The sequence below is a fragment of the Dermacentor andersoni genome, chromosome 4 (assembly GCF_023375885.2).
Source record: "Dermacentor andersoni chromosome 4, qqDerAnde1_hic_scaffold, whole genome shotgun sequence".
NCBI lineage: Eukaryota > Metazoa > Arthropoda > Arachnida > Ixodida > Ixodidae > Dermacentor > Dermacentor andersoni.
The window spans coordinates 183,250,120-183,274,271 of NC_092817.1; the positions used below are offsets into that span (position 1 = coordinate 183,250,120).

At 45.0% G+C, this 24,152-nt stretch overlaps 1 protein-coding gene across 2 annotated transcripts in view; it reads left to right on the forward strand.

Annotated features, from left to right (window-relative positions):
* Nucleotides 1-7,872, forward strand: part of LOC126530619 (serine/threonine-protein kinase RIO3) — a 32,534-nt gene extending 24,662 nt beyond the window's left edge. For both annotated transcript variants that reach the window (XM_055070672.2, XM_050177887.2), the window contains exons 9-10: nucleotides 6,908-7,012; nucleotides 7,591-7,872. In XM_055070672.2, coding sequence (XP_054926647.1) covers nucleotides 6,908-7,012; nucleotides 7,591-7,764 — 279 coding nt within the window. In that variant the 3' untranslated portion in view covers nucleotides 7,765-7,872. The remainder of the gene's footprint in view (nucleotides 1-6,907; nucleotides 7,013-7,590) is intronic.
* Nucleotides 7,873-24,152: the final 16,280 nt, after the last annotated feature.

The following is a 24,152-nucleotide window of genomic DNA, read 5'->3' on the forward strand; positions in this document are numbered from 1 at the left end:
TTTTTAATTCTCTCTCTCTCACTCACTCTCTCTCTCTCTCTCTCTAGTAGACGTGTGCTATTTGTAAGAGTATATGCAAACTTAACCAGTTGTCTTTATTTTGGAAGTTTTTAGTAACTCCTAGTCAAGGGCTCGATGAAAGCTCGTCTGGTCAGGTAGCATATGATAGAAACAGTGACCGAGTCAAAGTTATTATTTGACGTTTCACATATCCAATAATTTTTCACTTTTTGTTATACTAAATCCCTGTGGTACATGGTTTCTTCGCCACCAAAATCTTTGCATTGACTGATTGGTCATGCAGTAATCTTATGTGCCAGTAATTTATGTACTTACTGAAATGGTAAGGCAGTACCTTTTGCAAAAGACAAAATGCCAGAACTTCGGTGTGAGCTTATATTCAAGGAACCTGGTTAAAGATGCACATTGAAGGTTAAACAATGTAGCCACAATCACTCATGTTAAAATGCATTTGGTCCTTGATGTTGAAGGGGCCCTGAAACACTTTTGAGCATGGTAAGAAAATGTAGCTAATCTTTTAGCGAGGTTGTTTTGAACGTGTGAGCAAAATATTGTAGAAGAATTGACATTGGGCCAAGTTGGCACTGGTTGAGCATCTTGAAGGGGCAGCGTAAGACGGCAAAGACAGAAGCAGGAAAGACTGTCAACACTGTCCTGTGTCTTTCCTGTTTTTGTCGTCTTGCACTGCCCCTTAAAGGTATGCAAAATACTACTGCACTGCATGCGGCAGGCAAATCACATTGTGTCAAAAGCTGCGAAAAATTGCTTGCTGTCGCTTCCACGATGTCTTCTTGCTGCATTATCACTAGACTGACAACGGCTATTGGCTAATTTTGTGATTGCGAGGATATTTTCAGTAAGTCAGTTATTGCTCATTTGAGTTATATAAATGAGAATAGACAGAAAAACCATTTAGGCTTTGTATTGCCAGTCTACAAACAACAGCTTCGTGTTGCTGTGTCTGCTGCATGTAGCCTCCGAGATGAAAAGCATAGTGTAGATACTGCAGTTGCCACAGTCTGCCACCACGAGCCATCTCGCCGCCAAGACGTCCAACCTTGGATTTGGGCCAGCGGGGCATTGCTCCCTTGCGCCCCTTGCCATCTCCTCTGTGTAGCTTCCAGCACGCTAGTGAAAATTAGAGAGAGAGCCACTCACTGGTCAGATAACCACGTTTAGTTTCACGTGTGCTTGAAGGATTCGAAAGATATTTGCGGCCGGAGATTCGTCATCCGACGTAATATAATTGTGATGTTGTTCTGTAATTTGTTATAAAAGTGTTTCAGGGCCCCTTTAAGAATGCCGCATAGACTCGTGTTGCAATCACACCGCTGGCACGAGTTGTTGGAACCTCAGTGCTGACGCCCGTTATTGCAAATGGGTCGCAAGCCCCAAGGGTAGCGTTGGCCTGGCGGCCTGGGGCACAACTGGAAGCATCCGAAGGTCCTGGCAAAGCATGAGTCGACTGGTAACAGAACAACTTGTTTATTCTAACATCGCAAAAGAGCGGGCGGTCAGGTCGACCGAAGTGGAGAGACAGGAGAGCACGTAACTCAACGGATGAAATCGGAGCCTCTCTCTTGGCGTCCGGGGGCAGCTGCTTTTATAGTCTCGCAGCTGAGGGCAAGGAGGAACGTCTCGTCAGATGCGCACGTGACTGGGCACGGACACGCTGAGAGACACGTTGAGACGAGTGTAGTGACGCATCCGCCGGCTGGGCGCCGGACCGACCTCCTCGCTTCACACTTGGGGAGCTCCTCTCCCCGGCTGCCGCGCTTTGACAAGCGTGGGCACACACACACGCACGCACACAAGAAGACACGTGGCACTGAAACACGCCTGGACGCGCTTGGCGGGGAGGCTTTGCGGCAGCTCCGAACGGGCCAAAATGTCCGCCGCTTTGAACGAAGCCCCGGCGTCCGTTGCATCCGCGCCGGCTATACCGCGCGTTGTAGGCGAAACGTAACACTCGCCACACCGACTGGGTTCCAAGAGCAAGAGAAGCAGCCGCAAGGCAAATGGGAACCAGCATCTGGATCATGTTGGAACAATATATTTGTCGAACAAACCTCACAACATTTCCAAAAGAGCTCTGTTTCGATTGTGTTCAGCAAAACTGAGGACATTGCATTGCAGAAAAGAGAAAGTAACAATGAATTAAGGGATATTGATGACAGCATTGTATAGACTTTTGAGGCATCATGAAAACGTCCAAAGAATTTGCAACTAGCATTGGAAATTAGAAAAACACATTCAGCTTTTGTTTGTTCACATCTGCTTCCTGTTTTTAAGAGAGCACATTTTCTTTTTTACTTGATCGTGTGATTTTTGGGTATCAATTGTTGGCAGCTTAAATTCAAGTACATGCCACATAAACTCGAATCTAGGTTGACCCCTGACCTTGAATTGGCCAGACGACCCACAATGTGCTAAAAACCGCTATATAGACGAGGGGCGACATTAGCTATTCCTTTTCGGGAAAAGAATCTTGACCAGTATTGCAGTTTATGTGGTACATGACCTTGGGTTACTGCTGCAGCACCCATTTCCAAGGGGCTCCCAAGTGCAGAACAAGTGCACCTCCTTGTCCTTCCATAGTACTGTTGCACATTAACTTTTGCGATGGGTTGTCATTGCGAGTTTAATCTGCTACAGAAATTCATATTCAAGAGCAATTTGCAGAGGAAATTTCTGGTGGTGGCTGCTCATAGGGCTCAATTAGGTGCATTATTCCTTCATACTCAACAAAGAAATGTGAAAAAGGAAAGACAGTATGGTTGTATTCTATAGCTTCTTTATGTGCAGAAAGAAAACACAAAAACGGGTATTACAGTGTCAAAAAGCTTTACATTAGTGTTACGCTTTTGTATACTGCCAAAAAGGGCAGTGTTACATTTGCTTTGACTCATTTTTCGGTTCAGCATCCAAACAATTGTTCATACTTCTCGGGGGAAAGCAAAGCACTGAGCCTCTTTAGATTGCAGAAATTCATATTGTTCTTCATTTTCATGTTGCAGCAGGCCTAGTCACTTCTTTCTCTTTCCTTGCACGAATGTATGGAAATAATTTTCAGTGTAATGGCAAATTGTTTCTGAAGTTCAACTAATACTGAGCACTCTGTGATATGGCCTAGACTCAAACTTGATATTAGTCTCAAAATGTGGTCTTAGCCGTTGTCAGTACTCAGATTGACTAAACTTTCTCACTCTGATCATTCCTTAATCATTCTTGCTCTCACGACAGAAATACAAACATTAGTTAAACCTTGATATAACGAACTTCAATATAACAAAACTCTCGATATAACAAAATATTTATCTTTTTATAACTTCTTGTCCGTAGAACACCATGCATCTTGAACCTCAGTATAGCAAAATTTCACTGCCGCCGCGAAGAAATTCTGAGACAATGAATGAAAACTTCTATGGATGAGGATTGTCTGATGGTTGAATCACGAGCAGCTGCTCGAATGCACCTCTCAAATCGAAGCCACCATGCGAGCAAAAGCAACTGCCAAAGCAAAGTAGTGTCATCTATAAAGTCCAAGTGCAATAAGGTCTTATCACGTGCGCTATATCCTTTGGCTGCTAGTGTAAGCGTGTGAGAGGAAACCAAGAAGGATGGTTGCTTGATGATGGTGGATGGGGAGTGGGCGTTGCAGGTTGGCGTTATTTAGCGTGGCCGTGGTAGTGCACGGCTGAGCACATACGCAGCTCAGGCACCTTGTTTTAAAGGTAATCTGCCACGCGTGCAAAGACTTGGGCAAGCTAAGTGGCATCATGCGCTGTCTTCCCATGAGTTTAGTGCTGGAGGTTGCGTAATCTCAAGTTTCGGAAACACGTTGAAGTGAAAGGCAGACAAAGCATTCGTTCAGTGCACTGCCAGTGTTTTTCATAATAGCAGCATCTCCCTGCGGGCGACAATATCAGTGGCGTGGCCGGAGTGAATGCAGAAGTGGCTGGCTTCGTTTTGTACCAGCGGTGTGAAGACTTTGTTGACGTGGCATGAAACTGTATCTTTCGTTGCCGGCTCTCAAATTCAACGAAATTATTTTTTCCCCGTTAGAATTTTTTTTTCCGATTGCCCAATAGTACAAAACATTTTGTGGCCCCTTCCACATAAGAAAAATCCGTTGTCGACTGTACCTATTTTATATAAGGTTGGATTTCAGTACAGTGAAATTTCAATAAAACAAAGCAAATTGCTTATTTTAGCGACTACATTATATATTGAGGTTTAACTGTAGTATATTAGTGTCCTTCATAGATAATCTAGTTTATGTATGTGGTGATTCTGTTTTCCTTGTCATTCTTGTGGCATGACTAATTCTTAAGAAAGTCGCGCTCGAGTTATTGAGCTGGTCAGAAAACTCAATCGGTGGCTGTAAACAAATTCTTTGTCTGTGGTTTGTCTTGGCTGCAAGCCATGCCAATGTGACTCTCTTACTGAAACTGTGATGGTACATGTTTCAAAATATATTAGTTTGCTCCAAATATTGAAACTCAAACCAAAGCAAATATAGTTAAACCTCGATATAACTTCAATATAACGAAATTCCAAATATAACGAAGTATTTAACTTTTCATAACCTCGTGTCCATAGAACACGATGTAATTAGAACCTCATTGTAATGAAGTGTGTGTATGCGATTTCAATATGACGAAATTTCATTTCTGCAGCAAAGGAATGCCGAGACTTTGAAAATAATGGAAACTTCCGCAGACACAGATGGTCAAATGATTGAATTACAAATGGCTGCTTGCAACCCCACCTCTCAAATCACGCGTGGCTCGACAAGAGCGACCGCCGAAGTGAAGCTGCATTATATTTCCATATAAAGTCCAAGTGCGATAAGGTTGATCCATATAAAGTCCAAGTGCGATCAAGCTCCGTGCACTTTGTGCTTTAGGTGCAAGTGAAAGTGTGTGAGGGTGAGAAAAGAAAGACGGTGGCTTCACGCATGAGTGCCGCCTCTCCGCGCGAGCAAAGGGAAAGAGGGGGAGGGAGCGAGCTCGGGGTAATGCAATCAAGCACGCACAAGAGGCGTGACGGGGGTAAGTTAGCGTGTGTCTTGGCCATGGCTGCACATGGATGTAAACGCAGATGAGCACATGCGCATCCGTGCACCCTGCTTTGGAGGTAATTTTCCTCATGTGCAAAGAGTGGGCGGGGCACTATGTAAGCTGTCTTCCTTCATGTTTAGTATGGAAGGTTGCGTAATCTCGAGTTTTGGCGACCCGTTGGAGCGAGAGGCAGATAAAGCATTTACTTCCCACTGCCGGTACTTTTCCCGACACAGTGAAACCTTGTTAAACCGTAGTTGGCCAGAGCTCGGAAAAAGTATGTACTAAACGGTAGTACCGTTTAACTGAACTATCATGAGCTCGCCCACTTACCTGTCAAAAACGGAACTTGGAGAGAGTGCGATAAAAGAGGGAAAAAAACATGTATTTATTCACTTCACGCGACAAAAGCGTTATTTTCATTTGATACCGCGGCGGCCTAGCACGACGACAGCAGCCTCAAACTTACTGAAGCTGCGTGCCAGCTTTTCAGCCAGCCCCCTCTTCTCGGCAAGCACTCGCATGGCAGATTCCTCGTTGGCGTTGCATATTCTCCGTGCACGTGCGCAGTAGTGCTGCAGAAGTCCCGGGGCGCCTTTTTCATTTCCGGGTGCCAGAGTTCGGAATACTTTTAGTTTGTAATAGTTACGTTATCACACCCCTGTTCTCATTGCGACGATTGCATTCATGAGGCTGACGTAACATGCAACTTCTGCCACTGTCGGGCCTGAATTGCCCGTGCTGTCGCTTTCCGTGTCACCCTCATCACTGTCGCTAGTCGACACTTCGGCAACAACAGAGGCAACGATAGCGAACCTCGTAGTCAACATCTCTTCGCGGTCGCAGCAGCGCTGGCGAGCAACTTCTTTGCATTCCAAATGCCACACACTGTAGTCAACAGCAGATCCCTGTCACGTGCCAGTGCTGACTTCTTCATGTCACGTTCGATAGCACGGACGATGTCTAATTTTTCTTCTATGCTGAGCACCCGGCGTCTTTTTTATGCGAGCTTCGGAACGACGTGAGTCCTCGCTTGCACGATGCCATACCGGTCTCTGGCACGGCGTCGAAATGATTTTGATGTTGATGTGGCTTCATGCGCAAACGCACAGGGCGCTTGGAGGCCGTTGTTCCGATCTCTGAGGCTTGTTGTTGTGCCGGGCTGCCCGATGGAGGCAATGCACCGCTGTGTTTGCATTACGAAAAGTGGAAACGGTACGTTTTAACCGATGCGTACGCAATAAGCTGGTACGGTTTATGCAGATACAAAACACATTATGTACAATGGCCGCTGAGTCGGGGATTTGACTTTACTACTTTTAAAACGAAACTACTGTTTAAGCGGGTATGGTTTAACGAAGTTGTACTGTAGTGTCGTCCCAGTGCAGGCGACACTATCAGCCGCGGGTGCAGAATGCAAGCAAAACCGTGGCTGGCTTCGCTTAATTCGTACCGCCTATGTGACAATATCGTCAAAGAGGCATGAAACCGTATCATTCATCGCCGACTCCCAAATTCAGCAGAATTAATTGTTTTCTCATTCAAATTTGCTTTGTTCGATTGCCCAATAATTTGGAAAATTCTGCAGCTCCTTTCCGTGTAAGAAAAATCTATATGCGACTGTACTTACTTGCATAAAAGGTCGAATTTCAATACAACGAAATTTCGATATAACGAAGCAAATTGACTATTTTACCTACTTTGTTATATCGAGGTTTAACTGTACCAGATAGCATAATACTAGATCAAGTTTTCTAAAATACTGAATATTCACGCAAGCCCTCTCTTTTTGCTTCTGAACCATCATATGCCCCCATGTGCAGTTCTTCCAAAGACAGGGCTTGCCCGATGTCCTGAGCCCCAAGGATCTGTTCACGCATGTCTGTGGCCTCAACCTGCCTGGCGAGGGTGCCGAGCTGCTCTCCCAGGTGAGGCCTGCAGCCCATACATTTTGCACATAGTAGCACACAATGCAGTTCCTGTGGCTGTCGCAGTCTGTTTACCCCAGCTGTGCCACTTTTGCAGTTCTGCGTTGCACATTGGTGCTGCTTTGTGTTCATTCGAATGAACCAGTGCGCAGCCAAATACATTCAAATTAAGGAGAGTTTGATGCCCACAAATAATGCACATGGGCTTGCTGGGGCCAGAAGGCGATTCCAGATTATCAGGTTTCCTGAATTAACGAAGGACAAATTAATGTGAGGCTATTTTGTTATGTGAAGGGAGGTGACAAGTGTACCTTGCTCAGTGCAGTTTTATTGAATAAACACTTCCAGTCACTGAGACATGCAATTGAGTTCATTATAAGCAGTATTTCATTAAAAGCAAAAAAGCTAAAGGAGAGTCCTAGTAATGCAAAAAGGTGCAAAACTTGGAATAAAGTGATTTCGTAGCGCCGAGGGTTTACTGTATATCACAGTGTTGCAAAGCCTTCTGGTATTTCTCTGCAGAATAAAGGGTGTTCTTTTAATCAAGTTCATTGTGTGTCTCTCTCTCTACGTTGCAGATTCAGAATTACGAAAAGAACGAGCAGCTGTTGACAAAGGAAAACCAGCGAAAAGCGGATCTCTTCAACACACTTTTCGAGAAGTCAATGGACAAGAGATCAAGGATAGGAAATGAATCTGGTGCCACGCCAGAAAGTGGAGAGCGAGATAGTCGGGTGGTGCAGTCTGACTGACAGCCAAACCTGTGATGCGCCCGTGGCCTTCTTTTTTTTCTTAGCAGAATTTTATCTCAATGTCAGTCATGACAAATAAAAGTGTAAATAAAAGTAGATACAAGTGAGTCTGGAGAGCAATGTTGTTTTCTTTAATGGAATTAGGGCATGTTGTTTCATGCTCTTGATATCATGAATGCTGTAATACAATTAGTATGTCAATGCAGAGTGATGTTGAATAATGATTGTCCTTGCCTTGATGCAACATGACTTCAGTACAAGGTCATTAGATGTCAGGCGTACATAAACAGACCCCAAGGAAGAGAACTGGCATGCTCCTGTTATACAGTTGATTCATGAGCATCACTTGTGCACCTGCTCTTTAATATCAGAGTTTATTTTGATAAAGACCCGCTTGTGGTATTACCTACAGTAATTCACCTGAAGAGGCGGATTTGCTCTATCTGCCACAGGCAATTTATTTAAGATTGCCTGTGGCAATCTTAAATTTTAATTTTAAAGTGGCTTATTATGGCTGTAAGTGCGGCTGAATGCATGCACAGCCGCACACCCTGCTTTAGAGGCATAGAGTTTCATATTAGTATAACTAGAGGCAAATGTCACGCTGTGATCGTTCAGTCGTCATGGGAATGATGGGAATTACAGGCTTCGGATTGGCATTCTGTTGACTGGCGCACTAGTCTACAAGTATTTTTTTACAGTTTTGGTTTCGCTCCAAGCACAGTTGCTATAACCTGCAGTGGGACAGTGCAGCACAAAGCTCTCTGCCTTTGTTCTGTTGCTCGAAGTGGCGATAGCGCGCTGGGCCAGCGGCTGGGGTGATGTTTGTGTCGCGGTGTGGTGTCGAAGCCCTGACGAGAAAGCGACGGCATCGTAAACGTTGAAAGAACATGTTGTGACCGTTTGGACCTTGGTTTGTTAAGTGTGTTAGGTTGACGCTGTAGTGTTATGTGCTTTATGAAACTTGAAAATGGGAAAAAGAAGGCACTACTGATACAAGACACAGACAGTTGTACTTCTAGTGGCTTGACAATGAAATTTTATTGAGGGCTTCATTACGCATTGCTCATTTATGTGGTCATTGAAATGCGTGTTTTAGGACTTCGAGACCACAAACTTACTTGTCGTAGGAAAGGTCGCTGCTTCCTGGCTGTAGTCCAGTGCCGCAAAATGGGTAAGTGCAAAGCCACGCCATAACGCTTCAGAAGCAGTACGTCAACATAAAATAAAATGAAGCGTAGGCCTCAAGCATCCCTGTTAGCAGTGCAGCAGATCTGCTTAAAAGTACTTGAATACGTTCAGCAATCGTGACAGCCGACGCAGCCTTTCGAAAGAGCGAGAGAGTTCACAAGCGCCTGTCGTCTGCGAGAAAAGTCTCGCGTTTCCAGCGAGCAGGTGTCTGAGCAGACGACACTTCTAGCATTCCTCTCAAGGGCGCAACACTTTCTCGCAATGCAACATCCTTATCATGGTCGTGGCTAAGCTTCACCTTCACTGGCTCTGCATCATATGGTACGTCGTGTCGTCGACTTCCGGTTTTCTAGGAGCGAGTGCGCGAAGCCTCTCCGAACTCTCCGCCAGCTGCTTGGCAGTCGACTCCAAGCGAGAGCTATCGAAGCAGCCTGCGTTGCGAGCATTCTGTCGCAGCGCTGAAGTGTCTGGTATTCCAGTAACCATAGGTGATCTAGGCGTTTCGGTGAATGGCTGGAGGCATAAACTCAAGCTGATGAAGGAATTTTAGCGCAGACGTACGTGAACGGCCTGATCGGTCTGCACAGTTCAGACACCTGTTGGTGCAGAGCTTAACCAGCCAAACAAAGCGCTAGTATGGCTCTAATCAAGTGCAAAACATATTAAACATTTACAAAAACAATGTGTTAATGATTATATTCCTGCAAAAAATTTATGCCAGCAGCAAAGAATACATTTCGTTACTGCTGCTGTGTGTGGTTGAGCTTTGTGCCACCAGGTGGCTACATGCAGACCATTCACACTTGCGCTTCTGCTCATCCCGTGAAACAACACGGTCAAACGGCCAGGCCCTGTTCCCTTGCGCTTGCATTTACCGGAATACCGTACTCGCGAAACGCTATTGTGGTAGTACTCCTCCGGTGTAAAGTGAAGGCCCCAAACGTGCAAATCCTGGCGCCAATCGGATAGCAGCAGTCCGATGCACTGCAGCCAGTTCCCTCGTCTTCTGCCTTGCAGAGGGACACGATGTCGCAGCTTGACATATTGCCAGTCGCTACGTTTGCAGCCCACAACGCAACAAAGTCAAATCATGGTGCTCGCGAAAAGACTGAGACCCACTCTAACCACGGAGCTCTCGTCAAAATGGAGCACGTTGTAACACAAGCAGACGACGCTCGCTGTGTGCCGGAAGTGCTTAAGTCTAGTGAGAAATTGTTCTTGTGCATTCTCTTTCTGTTAGTTTCTTTTTATAGAAACAAATTAACTAACATTCCAGCTATTATATGAACATTTGTTCACCATAAAGTTGGAAAAATTATTTATGATGCGCCCTGGGCAGCCAATCGGATAGCTCACTGTACTAATGTCATTGGGGACAATGACGTCTAATGGGTAGGGACGGCTTAAAAATCAGCCAAGCGATGTACATTTTAAAAACTTATAATAAATTACATGCTTTACGCGGAGCACTTAGATGCATCAATAAATGATCAGAAGGACCTACTCTAATGACTCTGTACGTTTGTACAAAATCGTCAAAATTGTTTCAGGGTCCCTTTCAACATGCACCGTGTCTCCAGTTGTCGATTAATTTGTATGTTTCCCACAGCACTGGAGGTGTATGTACTTGCTTGGAGCATTTTCTTTAGTATAATGTAGGATTCCAATATTTCTTTTTCCTCGATGCTCACTTCATTCCTCAAAGACTAATTGATACTAAAAGATTGGTCCAGTTAATTTTAACACAGTTTGAACAGCTCTACTACGAACACTTCTCCAACAAAATCACCTGTGCAAGGAAGGATTGTTTATGTCCCCGTCGAATTCTTACCTTTTATATAGATTGGAACCTATATGGAAAGTACATGGAGCTGACTTTCATATGGATTGTGGACACCTCTACAACGAAATTGCTTGTACAACGAAGAAATTTAGGTATCCTCGAACGCTGAATTGTTGCTTTACAACGAACGCCACGCAGTGATGCTGCCACTGCTCTCCGCAGATGCCACTGATCTGTGCTCTGTGCTAGCACTAATGGCTGCGACAGCAGCCCATCTAAAGAGCATGCTGATGTCAGTGAGTGTTAAGTCCTGCTGCACTTCTCCAGGTATTGCTCAACTAGTATGCTGCTTGCTTAGCACAGCTAGTAGTGGGTGTGTCAGTTGACTAATACGTCACAGTCGATGACGCAGTTATGTAATTGTAACTAATGACTGACGACGTCTTCAAAGCCATCCACAGTGTGAAAAGCGCGCAAATGTCAACAAAGACAACCGTGACAAAGAGCGTCTAAACAAGCCAAGAATTGTGACGGCAAGGGAGGTGACAGTGGCATGTAACGATCTGCAGCTTTATCTTGTGTGGCCCCCACATTTTGCCGCGAAGTATTTCTTGAGCCTTGGAACAATAAAGTCAGTTGCAGCTGCACATTCTGTCAGTTGAAGTGCGGCTGCTTAAAAAAATTACCAACTTATTTCAATAAGTCTCTCTCGAAATGACGAACAATTCTGCTTGGTCTTGTTGACCGTGCTTAGATCGCTGTATTGTGAATGATGCAGTGTGCGATCTTTACACCGAAGTGGCCTGTAAAACAAAGGATTTTGGAGGTCCCAAGCACTTCATGATAGAGGCATTCGGCTGTAATAATAATGATGTTTATTTGCAGAGTACACTTCAAAGGATACAATCTCGTAGACAATGCACGCTCGGTGCACACACATGGTGCCTGCAGTGGTGTAGCAACAGGGGGGGCCGGGGGGGGTGTCATATACGTCTGAAGACACCCCTCTTTCCGCCGGCTACACCCGGGGGGGGGGAGGGGTTGTGACAGAAGACCTAGCTACGCCACTGGGTGCCTGACATAGACTTCTTCACCCCATGCAGCACACAGCAGCAAATAGCACACTGGATATTTGTCTTATTAAATACTTGCTATAATATATGCATACCTGTATACACAAATATACAACACATAATAAAAGCAGAACATGCATAACATAGCACACACAGATTTTCTCAGTTTCAAGTTGGTTTCAATGCATAAATGTTTGATTATGTATTATGCAAGACAGACTACGCAGTTTTCTACAACACAAGAAACAATAGTGAAAGGAACAGAATAAGCTAAGGCATAAAATATAGAATCTTCTGTTGTTTTTTTGTACACATGAATGGTTTTACAACTGTAAGCTGGCAGCAAATCCTACTGCCACAGGAGGGGGGAGATTTAAATTTATTTCCGATAACTAGAAGCAGCTGTTCTCTTCACAGCAAATCGGATTTCTATGATTTCATATTTCGAAAGATCACATATTGCATACAAAGGTAGGTAAAATGCGCAGTGGGCAGTCAAGTAAGTGCTTGGAAGCTGACAACATAAATTTGATGTCCTCCATCGCCAGTGGGGGTTGAACTCGTGTCCCTGCGGCATTGTGCACTCCAGGGTGGGATGCACCAACACTGCATTGTTGCACAACATATTTTAAGCTTCGTTATTTGGGCAAGGCTTTTCACACCACACACGACACCGTGAGGACACTGTGAGCACGTGTCTCTGCATCTCTGTTAATATTCAATACTGTAGCTGATGAGGTTGACGTGTTCATCACACACACACCACATACGCAAAAAAAGAAAAATTGTTTTGGAGAACGGCGGTGCAATGTGAGAGCCTGCTGCTGTCTCAGTAAATGAGAGGACCAAAGAAACAGCTGAACCTAAATAAATAGCTAAGGCTAGAGTGGAGAACGACCCTGAGGAGAACCCGCCAGCAGCGATCGTCCGAGTGCAAACTCTACCCCACTCCGCAATGCCGGCACGCTTAGGTACAAATGCATGCAACACGCACTAAGAAACCTCCTCCGTAGTGCCTATAGGCAGAGTCATATATTCAAGGAGCAAACGCCCCCGGATTTTCACTCTAGCGCCCGCTCTTACTCGCGCCTTCCTCAAATTCGGGCGATTCCTCAAATGAACGTCTTGCGCAAGGACTGGTGCGACCGGGGCATAGCAGACAAAAAGTGCCCAGAGCGTCTATGTTCACCCATGAGATCACGTCTGCTGTAACCTATGATGTCATATTCGTTCATTTGCATGGTGGTCTGTATTCCGTGCCCACTTACAGCGTGAGTAACTCATATTTCCACTCTGTATGCGTGTAATAAAAGGTTGGGGCTGTGAGCTGTTTGATGCGTTACCTCTAGGTACCTTGCGCGTATATTTTGCTTCCTGGCCGCGTCAAATTGCAGCCGGCCTGTGGAATGGGCCGTGGCATCCCATATAGAGCTGCTCATGTGAGTGGTCAGTGCGTGCACAGAACCATTCAGTACTCTGGTTCAGGGAAGGATGTGCGAAAGAACGAGGACGTAAGAAAACACTGGCATGACGAGCTGTTCCGTCAGCGAACACGATCTGACGGAACATCTCGCTCGAGCGAGATGGTCTTAGAATAGCTTTGCTACTGCATTTTTACACTTTTGCTGCAGCTCATTTAATCATCACCTGCATTCCTTTTAATAATACAAATGGCATCACTGCGTGGAAGAGCATCTTGAACTTTCCCAACAACAGCCAGTGCCGCTGTGCCTGCTGCATACATGCTTATCTATGACGCAGTTAAAACGATTAAGATGTGGCATCAGCTCTGCTACTGCGTGATGCAGGGTCACTATGATAATAAAATTAAAAAGAACAAATGAAATTGCAGTGAGCGTGGTCAAAATAGGTTCTCTCTGCCTCTCAAAATAGATTGAGTAAATCGGAGTCTTGAAGTCAGCTTCGCCGCAGTAGATTTGTGTTACGCGGTGAAGCATACCCAACAGCATTGCAGTGAAGTATGTCAAAAGTGAAAAGGGGCCACTGTCACAGGAATACATAATAAGTGTTCCTTAATACCGTATGCGCGCACCCGCCGTCTCCTGTTACATTACGCGCGACGAGGCGCCTAGTAAGCGCAGCCCTTCAGTGATATTTCGGGCGTGGCTAGTAACGCCTTGAACCGTTGTTTTGTCTACCTTGTAAGCCAATGTTTACACGGTCATTTTAGAGCGCAGCTCCTTGGCATCCGTTTCCACGTTTCGCGTCGCCGTCGTCCCTCGTCGTAAGCAAGGTCATCATCCTCGCACTGATCTAGCTGCGCGCGCTCCTGCTGCCATCTCTCGCGCGCGGCGCGTCTTGCTCTCCCCTTGTCCTCCAAAGCTGGATCACGTGTTCTCGCCTATCCTCTGGCCCCCTTCCTCCGCTCAACGCCGTTGCGGTGACTCGCCGCTAACGTCCACTCCGCCCTCGCCGTCCCTTCTCCCGCTGTCGCGGCACTGCCGCGGTGCCGGCGGGGGGCGTTCCTTGTCGCCTCGCACGTGATCCACGTCTCTCCGTCTCCGCGTCACGTGGCAGTACGGCTCTCAGCCGTGTCTCTCGCTTCCCCATTTGCGGCGCTCATTCCTCCGTGGCATTTGTCGCCTCTAGCAGTGCTTGCGCCTGGCTGTCCTTCTCCTGCCTCCACTCTTGCCCAATACTTCCCCTTACTTGGCGCAGTGCCGTTGCGGTGACTCGAAAGACACCCATCTAAGGAACATGTTCAATCACCAACTCGCCCAGCTTGCCGTGTTAATTCGATCGAAAGACAGGTATAGCGTTTCCTCTCCTTACTTCTACTTCCCACCCCAACCTTGTGCGGCCACATTGAGGCCTGTTTGTGAGTGAATGAGTGTGACTTCTACTCAATACCCCTGTTCTCCACCCGTTTCCTCATCCCACCTCAGAAGAAACATTAAATAATAATTGCCAATCACCCCCCCCCCTCCCACTCACCGCGGCGGTGACCCACTATAAGATGGTGCGTCGCCAGAGCACCGGCTCGATAGTGGCAGATCGCGGTGTGTGCTGCTCTATCCAAAACGCAGAACCGCCTCCGTTTGGCACTGCGTGTTCTGTATGCGGTTGCCTGTTGTTGAAATAAGGCAGCAGCTCCGCTCAAAGTTCGCGTTACCAAGAAGTGTAATCGTGGTCAATTTTTTTTTCTCGTAACTGGTGATTTCTTGAATGATAGCTACGTAATTTCGTAGTTTTCTGTCCAACTGCTTTCGTCATATGGAAGCCAAGGTGTTCTTTTTATCCTCGCGCAGTTTTCGAAAGCAGAACGACGCTTTTGCATCAGTAGTGCCGTCACCCATTTACAACACAGTCAATCAATGTCATGTTGTATGTCACTGGGAGACCACTGAACGCAGGGTATTCACTCGCACGCGTGGAACTGCATAACTAGCCGTGAGATCAGCGTGCCCCTTGAGAAGCTGCTTTGCATAAAATACAAGGCACCCTTGCTATGCTTCACCGCAACACATTCTGTATGTCTAACCGCTTAACATATTTGTACTGCGATGAAGCTAACATTACGAAACCTAATTTCGCAACGCTTTTTATAACCCTGTCTCTATACCAGCCACTACCAAACACTTGTCGGTACGTCACTTGGCAGAGATCTTACCAGCTAATTCTCCCCCGTTGGGAGTGGGGGAGACTTGCATATATAAAAAATGCCAAGGAAAGCAGTTGCCCTGATGAAGGCAAGCTCCCCAGTCGAAACATTTACACCAGCTTGGTCGACCACTGTTATCACCGCAACATATTTGTGTGTTGCGGTGAAGCATACCTACAGAGGGAAGGATTTACGCGAATCGGGAATTTAGAGTTTCAGTCAGTGACGAACCTAATGTTCTAGTCTCAACAAAGCAGATTTCCGCGGCAGGATGATGCTTTAACAACTTTTGTTGGCTAAAGCCATACATGCTAGGTTAGCTCTTGTCACTATCAATACGCTTTACCGCAATACAGAAGTTGCCTCACTGCACGACACGCCCGCCGAAGTTAGCCGAAACCCTACGTGACCGTTCACTGCAAAACACATTCTGTATTGCGGTGAAACATACTAAAGAACATTTGTCAGTTCAAATGTAAAGACCCCTGCCCTTCGCTTTTATGATATTATGACACTCAGTTTAATGAGAACATATTCACTGCCGAAAACATCCACATTGAAATGGAGACATGAACATTGATGGCATCCTGTGTGATGTTTTATCCCTCTGCTTTGTTGTGTACCTAGCTGTCATGCTGGCATTAATTTTCATGTACTTTGTAAAGGACAAACATACATAACATTACATCGCAAGGAGCCACTGCATAATTAATGTTCAAGGACCAGTGTGATGGCTTTTCCCTAGAGTGGTTGGGGTTAAGTTGTTGTGAAGGTTTTTTTAGAGAGGTAGTTTTCTAAGAAATCAGATGTCAGAAAATAGACCTCAGCGGTGCAGTAATTTTGGCTACCTTTTGTTCAGCATCATCATGATGAGCCTGGTCGACCACTGTTATCACCGCAACATACTTGTGTGCTGCGGTGAAGCATGCCTATAGTTGGAAGGATTTAGGCGAATCGGGAATGTATGGTTCCCGATTCGTGTAATGTAGAGTGGTTGGGGTTCAGTTGTTGTGAAGGTTTTTTTAGAGAGTTAGTTTTCTAAGAAATCAGATGTCAGAAAATAGACCTCAGTGGTGCAGTAATTTTGGCTGCCTTTTGCTCAAGTGTGCCCTAGACATAATTGAGGGATTTGCACTTGCAACTGGACAGCAGCCTTAGCTTGGGAGACCAGTGGTAGGGCGTACTTTATAAACTGCCAGGTGACACATAGCATTACCAGTACGAGCAGAGACCTGTTTAAATGTGTGTCACTTTTAACACCTAGATTTTTTACCATGAATTCAGGAAAATCTGCAGCACATTTAGGTCCTAGATTTTAAATGCTGTATAAGTTGTCTTCTTGTTCACTGCAATTGCGCTCAGCTTCTGTCCAAATGGGAGAGCACTCCTGCATAGCTCATCAGGGAACATTCTTATTTACATACCTTCTTTTTATTTATCTCGCCTACAATCAAGGTATCAAATGTATATAGCACATGAATGTGCTGTGAATGAAATAACTTACATTGCCATGTTCAACTGCATAGTGCATGTAGCCGGTGTTGGTTCATTCAAGCTAAGCATTAAGATGGAAAATTGGGCAAGTTGGTGAAGCTTCATGATAGCTACAGTGCGACGGACGCGGACAAAAGGGCACAATACGGTGCTGACTGACAAATGAAGTTTATTGAAAGAAAACAACCAATATATAACACATATCACATGACCAACACCTGGCCCCCCCAGCATATGCAGATACACTATCAAAAACAACCTTCATATCACAGAATGCGCATGTTTAGACAGCAACACACATGTCGCAGCTGACTAATCAACGTAAAAAACAAATTCCTAAGGTATGAGGCAACTCGGTGGCTTTGCCCAAGATCTAACAAGGCAACCTTTCTATCTTGCAGCGAGATGAATGGTTGGCTAACACATAGTGAGTCTTTCTTTCTAATGTGATAAGCCTCCATTAATTCATGTGAGAGCTTTTTACAGTCTGAATAGCAGAGTAGTACTTTCAAAAAGTAGATGACACCCACAGCCGTGGCAATGCATAGAAAGGAGCGAATACACAAAAACCTTTCGAAGAACTATGGTACTCCCTTAGTCGAATGTTCAAGCATCTTCCAGTCTGACCAATATATTTTGTAGGCTGCAAGAAAAAGGAATTGAATAAACTACATTTTGTGTGCAAGGGGGAAAACTGCATGCCATGTTTCACTTTGCAGTCCCCACTGTTCAGACACCTCTTGTGAAGAATGCACTTGTTTATTGCTTCACATATTCCCTTCAGCTTATTTTTGTGTCAAAACCCAATCCTGACCCAGAACTCAGAAGCCACCTCTTTCAGCATGTGGGAGAATGAATGCAGGGGATAATAGAAACTTTGTTCCGCTCTTGCTGTTTAAGATTCTTACACCCTAGTTGGGCTTAAATACATGTTGCAAGATAAAGAAATCACTGAAACTGCATAACCTGCCTCATTAGCCTTGTCACCAGATTCCTCACACTTTCAAGCATAAGGTGAGGACAGCTCTTGGTTAGGGCATCTCTAGTACTGTGCTTAATAACTTTTGAATGGCTAGACCTATAATCAAGAAGGGACTTAGAAGTTCTTGGCTGATATCCTCAGCACATGTGATCTCTCACAAAAGCAAGCCTGATATTGGAATACATCTTTTTCTGTAACTTCTAAAGTTAAGTTGAAACCTTGTTCTTGTTCTCTAGATAGCTTCGGTACATCGATGACAGCTCTGTGAAAGTTACATTTGTCCACGAAAATCACATAATCATCCGCGTATCTGAAAATCTTAAGAGCAAGCCCACTCAGGTTTTGATTAATTTGCTGGTCAATGTAACTTTAAAAGATATTACTGAGAGCAGGCACAACACAGGAATCTATGCAGATGCCTGATTTTTAGACAAGTCTTTTACCTTCCCACCAGAGCAAAATTGACTTTACACAGAAATGAATGAATGAATTTGTTGTTTTATGGCACAAGGGCCAATTATGACCAAAGAGTGCCAGGTCAGTGTTGATGAGTTTGCAGTGGGTAGATGAATTCTGAGAGGTTGGTGTGACATAGCTGTAAAGGGGCCTAAAAGCAATCTCTGTAAGGTGCATAAAAGCTATCTGTAATAAAATTGTGGCAATGACTAATGAGGAGTACTAAGAACACAAAAGATATATTCTGATAGAATGATGATATTTTAAAATACATGAAGCCAATCGTTTGCAAGACACACTACTGCCTTAAGAGAGCCCTTGAAACAGAAGGGCCTGAAGGCATGTGCTGTACAAAAATATTATCGCAGCGGCATCCTCTGGAGAGAGGATGTGCTACAAATGTACAAATTCGTAGGGCTAACAACATGTAAGACAACATTGTTTAAGAAACTTAGGACTGCTCTGGTGTCAAACAACGGTTCTGTACCAAGAAACATTACAGGATGAAGGGGGATGTGCAGCTGGTATGCTAGCGGAAAGTGTTTCTTTCTCTCTGTTTCGGCTTCCCAACAATTCAGGAGGGTGTGGAGGACGGTGAGCCTTTCACAGCATCTACCGCAGGTTGGTGGTTCATTTCCAGTTAGCAGAAAATTGTGTGTGGCATGTGTGTGTCCTATTCTGAGACGACAGAATAGGACATCTGTTCGTCATGTTTTCGTTGCGGATGGCCAATAACGTAGTTTTGTCTTAATCAAGTGAAGCTTATTATTGGTTTCAGCATCCCATACGCGCTGCCTGTGGCTTCTGAGTTTCCGGGTGAAAGGCTTTAGATCTAAGGCAGGTATAGCAGTGGTAGGATGGACATCTTGTGATGCAATGGATGTGGCAATTTGGTCAGCCAGCATATAACCCTCAATTCCCCTATGTTCAGGTACCCAGCATATAATGCCTGGCTGCTGAGACATGCACGATGTGCAAATAATGAAATAGAGATAGGTAAGTACAGGGTTTCGATGATTGCGGAGGAACATTAGGGCTTTTACAACGCTTAGTGAGTCCGTGTATATAATGGTTTTGTGCACCTTTGCTTTCTTTATTTGTTTAACAGCAGATAGTATTGCATAAGCTTCCGCAGTGAATATGCTTGTTTCCAGATGCAGTACATCGGATTCGGAGAAGGATGGTCCGATTGCAGCATAAAATACGCCGGCATGTGACTTAGAAGCGTCAGTGTAAAACTCTATGTACGAGTACTTCGACTGATGTTTTAAGAAATGCATTCGAATATGTGCCTCTGGGGCGTGTTTCGTCACCTCTACAAATGGCGTATCGCATTTTATGGGCTTCCACTGCCATGGCAGCAATGGCTTAGCTTGGACCATCAGGTTTTGCTGAAGAATTAAAACTTGCATTTCCTCAGCAAGCTTTCTAATGCACAGAGAGAATGGCTCTCTAGCTGCAGGTTGATTATTAAAGAGCATTGCAGTTGTCACATCGTTTATGCTTACATAAGAGGGATGGTCACGGTTTGTGTTGACTTTTAGAAAGCACATGAAACTGGAGTACGACCTCTGAAGATAAAGCGACCACTCATTAGCTTCAACGTAGAGACTCTCTACAGGACTTGTCCTGAAAGCACCGATCACCAAGCAGATACCTAAGTGGTGAACAGGGTCAAGCATCTTCAAGGCACTTGGACTGGCAGATAGATATATTATGGCCCCATAGTCTAAGCGTGTACGTATAAGACTTTTGTACTCGTTCATCAGACACTTCCTGTCGCTGCCCCATGTTGTATGTGATAAATGTTTAAGAAGGTTCATTGTTTTTAGACATTTCTCTTTTAGGTGCTTTAAGTGTGGAATGAAGGTCAGTTTTGAATCTAATATGATTCCTAAAAATTTGTGTGGTGTGACAACTGGTATGTGCTGTCCATGTAGTTCTACACTGGGCTCTGCAAATAAGCCTCTTTTTCGTGTGAAAAGGATACATGAGCTTTTAACAGGATTCAGTTTAAAGCCGTTTTCCTCTGCCCATTTACACACTTTGTTCAAGCCAAGCTGGACATGTCGCTCACAAATAGCAGGGAAAAGACGGGGAGTGCGGGAGATGGAAATTCAAGACGATGAGCAAAACGTGAACAAGGTGAATGCAGGAGCCAACGTTTCGACAAGTAGACTTGTCTTCTTCAAGGCGACGTACGCTTTCCTCGCTACAGTATATATAGGTGGGGTTCTTCTAAAGGGGAGAGGGTGTGAGGCGAGAGGGTGCGAAGACGATGAACAAAATGTGAACAAGGTGAATGCAGGAGCCAACGTTTCAACTTGTCTTCTTCAAGGCGACGTACACTTTCCTCGCCACAGTATATATAGGTGGGATTCTTCTAAAGGGAAGAGGGTGTGAGGCGAGAGGGTGCGTTGGCTGACGTTGAATGCTGTTGGCTGACGCAAAAGTCAGCCAACAGCATTCCCCAGTAATAAAAGCATGTTGTCGCCCTAGGTGCAAAACCTGCAGGCACCTTCAAAGTGACATTAAAATTAAAAGCACCGCAAATAGTTATACATATGAAGTCAAATCTAGCTTCACTTGTACAAGTTCGGATGTGATTTATATGCTTGAATGTTCCTTCTGTAAGAAACAATATATCGGTGAAACAGGACAATCAATGAACGTCAGATTAATCGGACACCGCGCGGACACAGCTAAAAAGCTTCCCAAAGCTGTCGCCGAGCATTTCAACCAACCAGGTCATAACTTTGATGAACTTAAACTCTACATCTTACAGTCAAATTTCCATTCTGAACGAGAAAGAAAATACAGAGAATCATACCTTATCCATAAGTTCAAGACATTGCCACCAATAGGCATAAACGTTTCGAAGGGAGCTTTAGAATCTATTCGCTGTGCTAAACTTCAAGCTATAGGCAACAACACTTAGTTGGATTTCTTGGCGTATCCCCCCCCCCTTTTTCTTTCTTTTCTTTTTTTCCCCTTTCCATTCCTCTCCCCCCTTTATTATTATTTTTTTTCAGCCGGCGTGTCAGACGCCCTTGACACACCGGCTAACACACATGGGTTAAAAGACCGGGATGGGGGGTGAGGGGTGGCCCTGGCTTTGACCTTGTGCACTCCGTTCCTTTACTCTCAATTCGACACGCTAACACACCTTCCCTTGTTTCCGCACCCTCCCGCCTCACACCCTCTCCCCTTTAGAAGAACCCCACCTATATATACTGTGGCGAGGAAAGCGTACGTCGCCTTGAAGAAGACAAGTCCACTTGTCGAAACGTTGGCTCCTGCATTCACCTTGTTCACATTTTGCTCATCGTCACAAATAGCAAGGTTACATGAATTGAAACCTAATTGTACGTCATCTAAGTATACCGAATAAAACATACTCTGCGGTATAGATAAGCGCAAGGAATTAATTTTGATTACAAAAAGGGTACAGCTTAATACCCCTCCTTGCGGCACCCCAGATTCTTACATAAATCGCCTAGATAGAGCATAGCCCACCCTAACACGAAATGTATGGCTTGATAGGTAACTTTCAATTACATTAAGCATATTCTCTCGAATACCTATTTCTGAGAGGTCTCGCAATATCCCATATCTACAAGTCGTGTCGTATACCTTTTCCATGTCTAAGAAAACAAAAAGAAAGAGATGCTTATGGATAAAGCCGTCGCGAATGCCTGCCTCAATGCACACGAGCTGGTCAGTAGTCTACCTACCCTCTCTGAAGCCGCACTGATAAGGGTCGAGCATTTTCTTCAATTCAAGGAAATGCAAAAGACAACGCTTTATCATTTTCTCGAAGAGTTTGCATAAGCAACTTGTGAGTGCTATTAGATGGTAACTTGAAACGTCGGATGGGTCCTCGTCTTGTTTCAAGACCGGCACTATGATAGCTTCTTTCCATGAGGATGGGAGGTATCCAGCAGCCCAAACAGAGTTGAGAAGTGCCAGAAGTGTCATCTGTGTATGAATGTGTAGATTTTTAATCATGTCATACATGATTTTGTCAACTCCCGGTGCAGAATTCATACACACGCTCAACGCAGCTCTAAGCTCGGCAATATTAAAAGGACAGTTGTACAGTAGATTTGGTCTACATTTAGTTTATTGACTTAAGTTCTGCTATTTGTTTATATTTAAGGAATGTTTGTGAATAGTTTATGGAGCTTGATACACACACAAAATGTAAGCCAAGGGCATCGGCCTGGTTTTTCAAGGTATTTCCTCGCTCATCAATCAAAGGTAATGGGTTGATCTGCTGCCCTTTTAGCTTTCTCAGCCCATTCCATACTTTAGCCTCCTGGGTATAGGAATTGATGCCCAAGAGATACCTCTCCCAGCTTGCTCTTCTAGCCTGCCGTCTCATGCGCCGTCCTTGTGACTTGATATGTTTAAATGCAATGTAACTTTCCGCCGTAGGATATTGGCACAATCTGTCCCATGCCTTATTTTGTCTTTTTCGTGTTTCTCTGCAGCCTTCATTCCACCAAGGAATACGTTTCTTAGATGACTGAACGTTTGTTTGTGGAATGAACATTTCGGCTGCATCAATAATAAAAGCGGTAAAATATGCTACAGCATTATCTATGCTAAAATAGCGTTTAAATCTTGTGATAAGTAAGTAGATTCCTTAAAACGCTTCCAATCAGCCGAGTCAAGTTTCCAGCGAGGTACCTGGGGAGAAATGTCGTGTCATGTTAGTAAGCTTAAGGTTACCAGAAAGTGGTCACTCTCAAATGGATTTTCTATAACATTCCATTCTAAGTAAGAAAGAAGTATGGAAGATCCAAGCACTAAATCAATTGAGGAATATGAACTATGCGCAATATTATAGTAGGTGGGTTCTTTCCTATTACATAGGCACACACCGGGTGTCACAAGAAAGGATTCAATCAGTGGACCCCTTGAATCAGTCCTGGAATCTCCCCAGAGACTGTTATGAGCATTAAAGTCCGCGACCATAAGAAATGGCTCAGGGAGTTGGTTGATAAGTTCGTAGAATTCTGTTTTGCTCAGGTGATACTTTGGAGGTATGTAGAGAGAGCAGACAGCTACCAATTTATTAAAAAGAATTGCTCGAACTGCAACTGCCTCGCGGGGCGTCCGAAGCAGCAAGTGTTGGCAAGCAACAGTTTTAGTGACAATTATGGCTACACCGCTGGACGAGGTGTTAACCTCGTCCCCATCTTTGCGAAAGATAGTGTGTGACCGGAGAAAATTTGTATGTGTAGCTTTTAAGTGCGTTTCCTGAACACACAGTACCTTTGGATTAAGTTTATGTAGATGTTCGGTTATGTCATCAAGATTGTTGATGAGACCTCTCACATTCCATTGTATAATTTGTGTACCCATTTTGACAGAGTTTGGTACGGTGTGTTCTGGAAAGGAAAGGTTAGTTCACGGGCCCTTTGGAGGCGCCATGACGCGGGTTTTGTCTTTCTTGGAGCGGTCGCGAGAGGCTCGCCACTTCTTTGGCGTTGGTGGCACCGTCTGGCTGGTCGTTGTGTCTATCGCCTCTTGCGAGGCACTGGACACGCGCTCTACCGAGCGCTTTGTTTGACGTGAGGGCCTCGGCACGTTGGACGAGACCTTCGAGGCCACCTGCCCGGAGGTGGATGGCCCCTTCCGCTGGGATGGCGGAGCAGCGCTAGCTGCAACCGCTGCAGGGGCAGATGGTGTAACTGCCGACTCACTGCTTGTGGGTCGGACAGCCGCCGGAAGCCGTTGTGTCGCTGCCCCCTGACGCGTCACATCGGCAAAGGTGTTCTT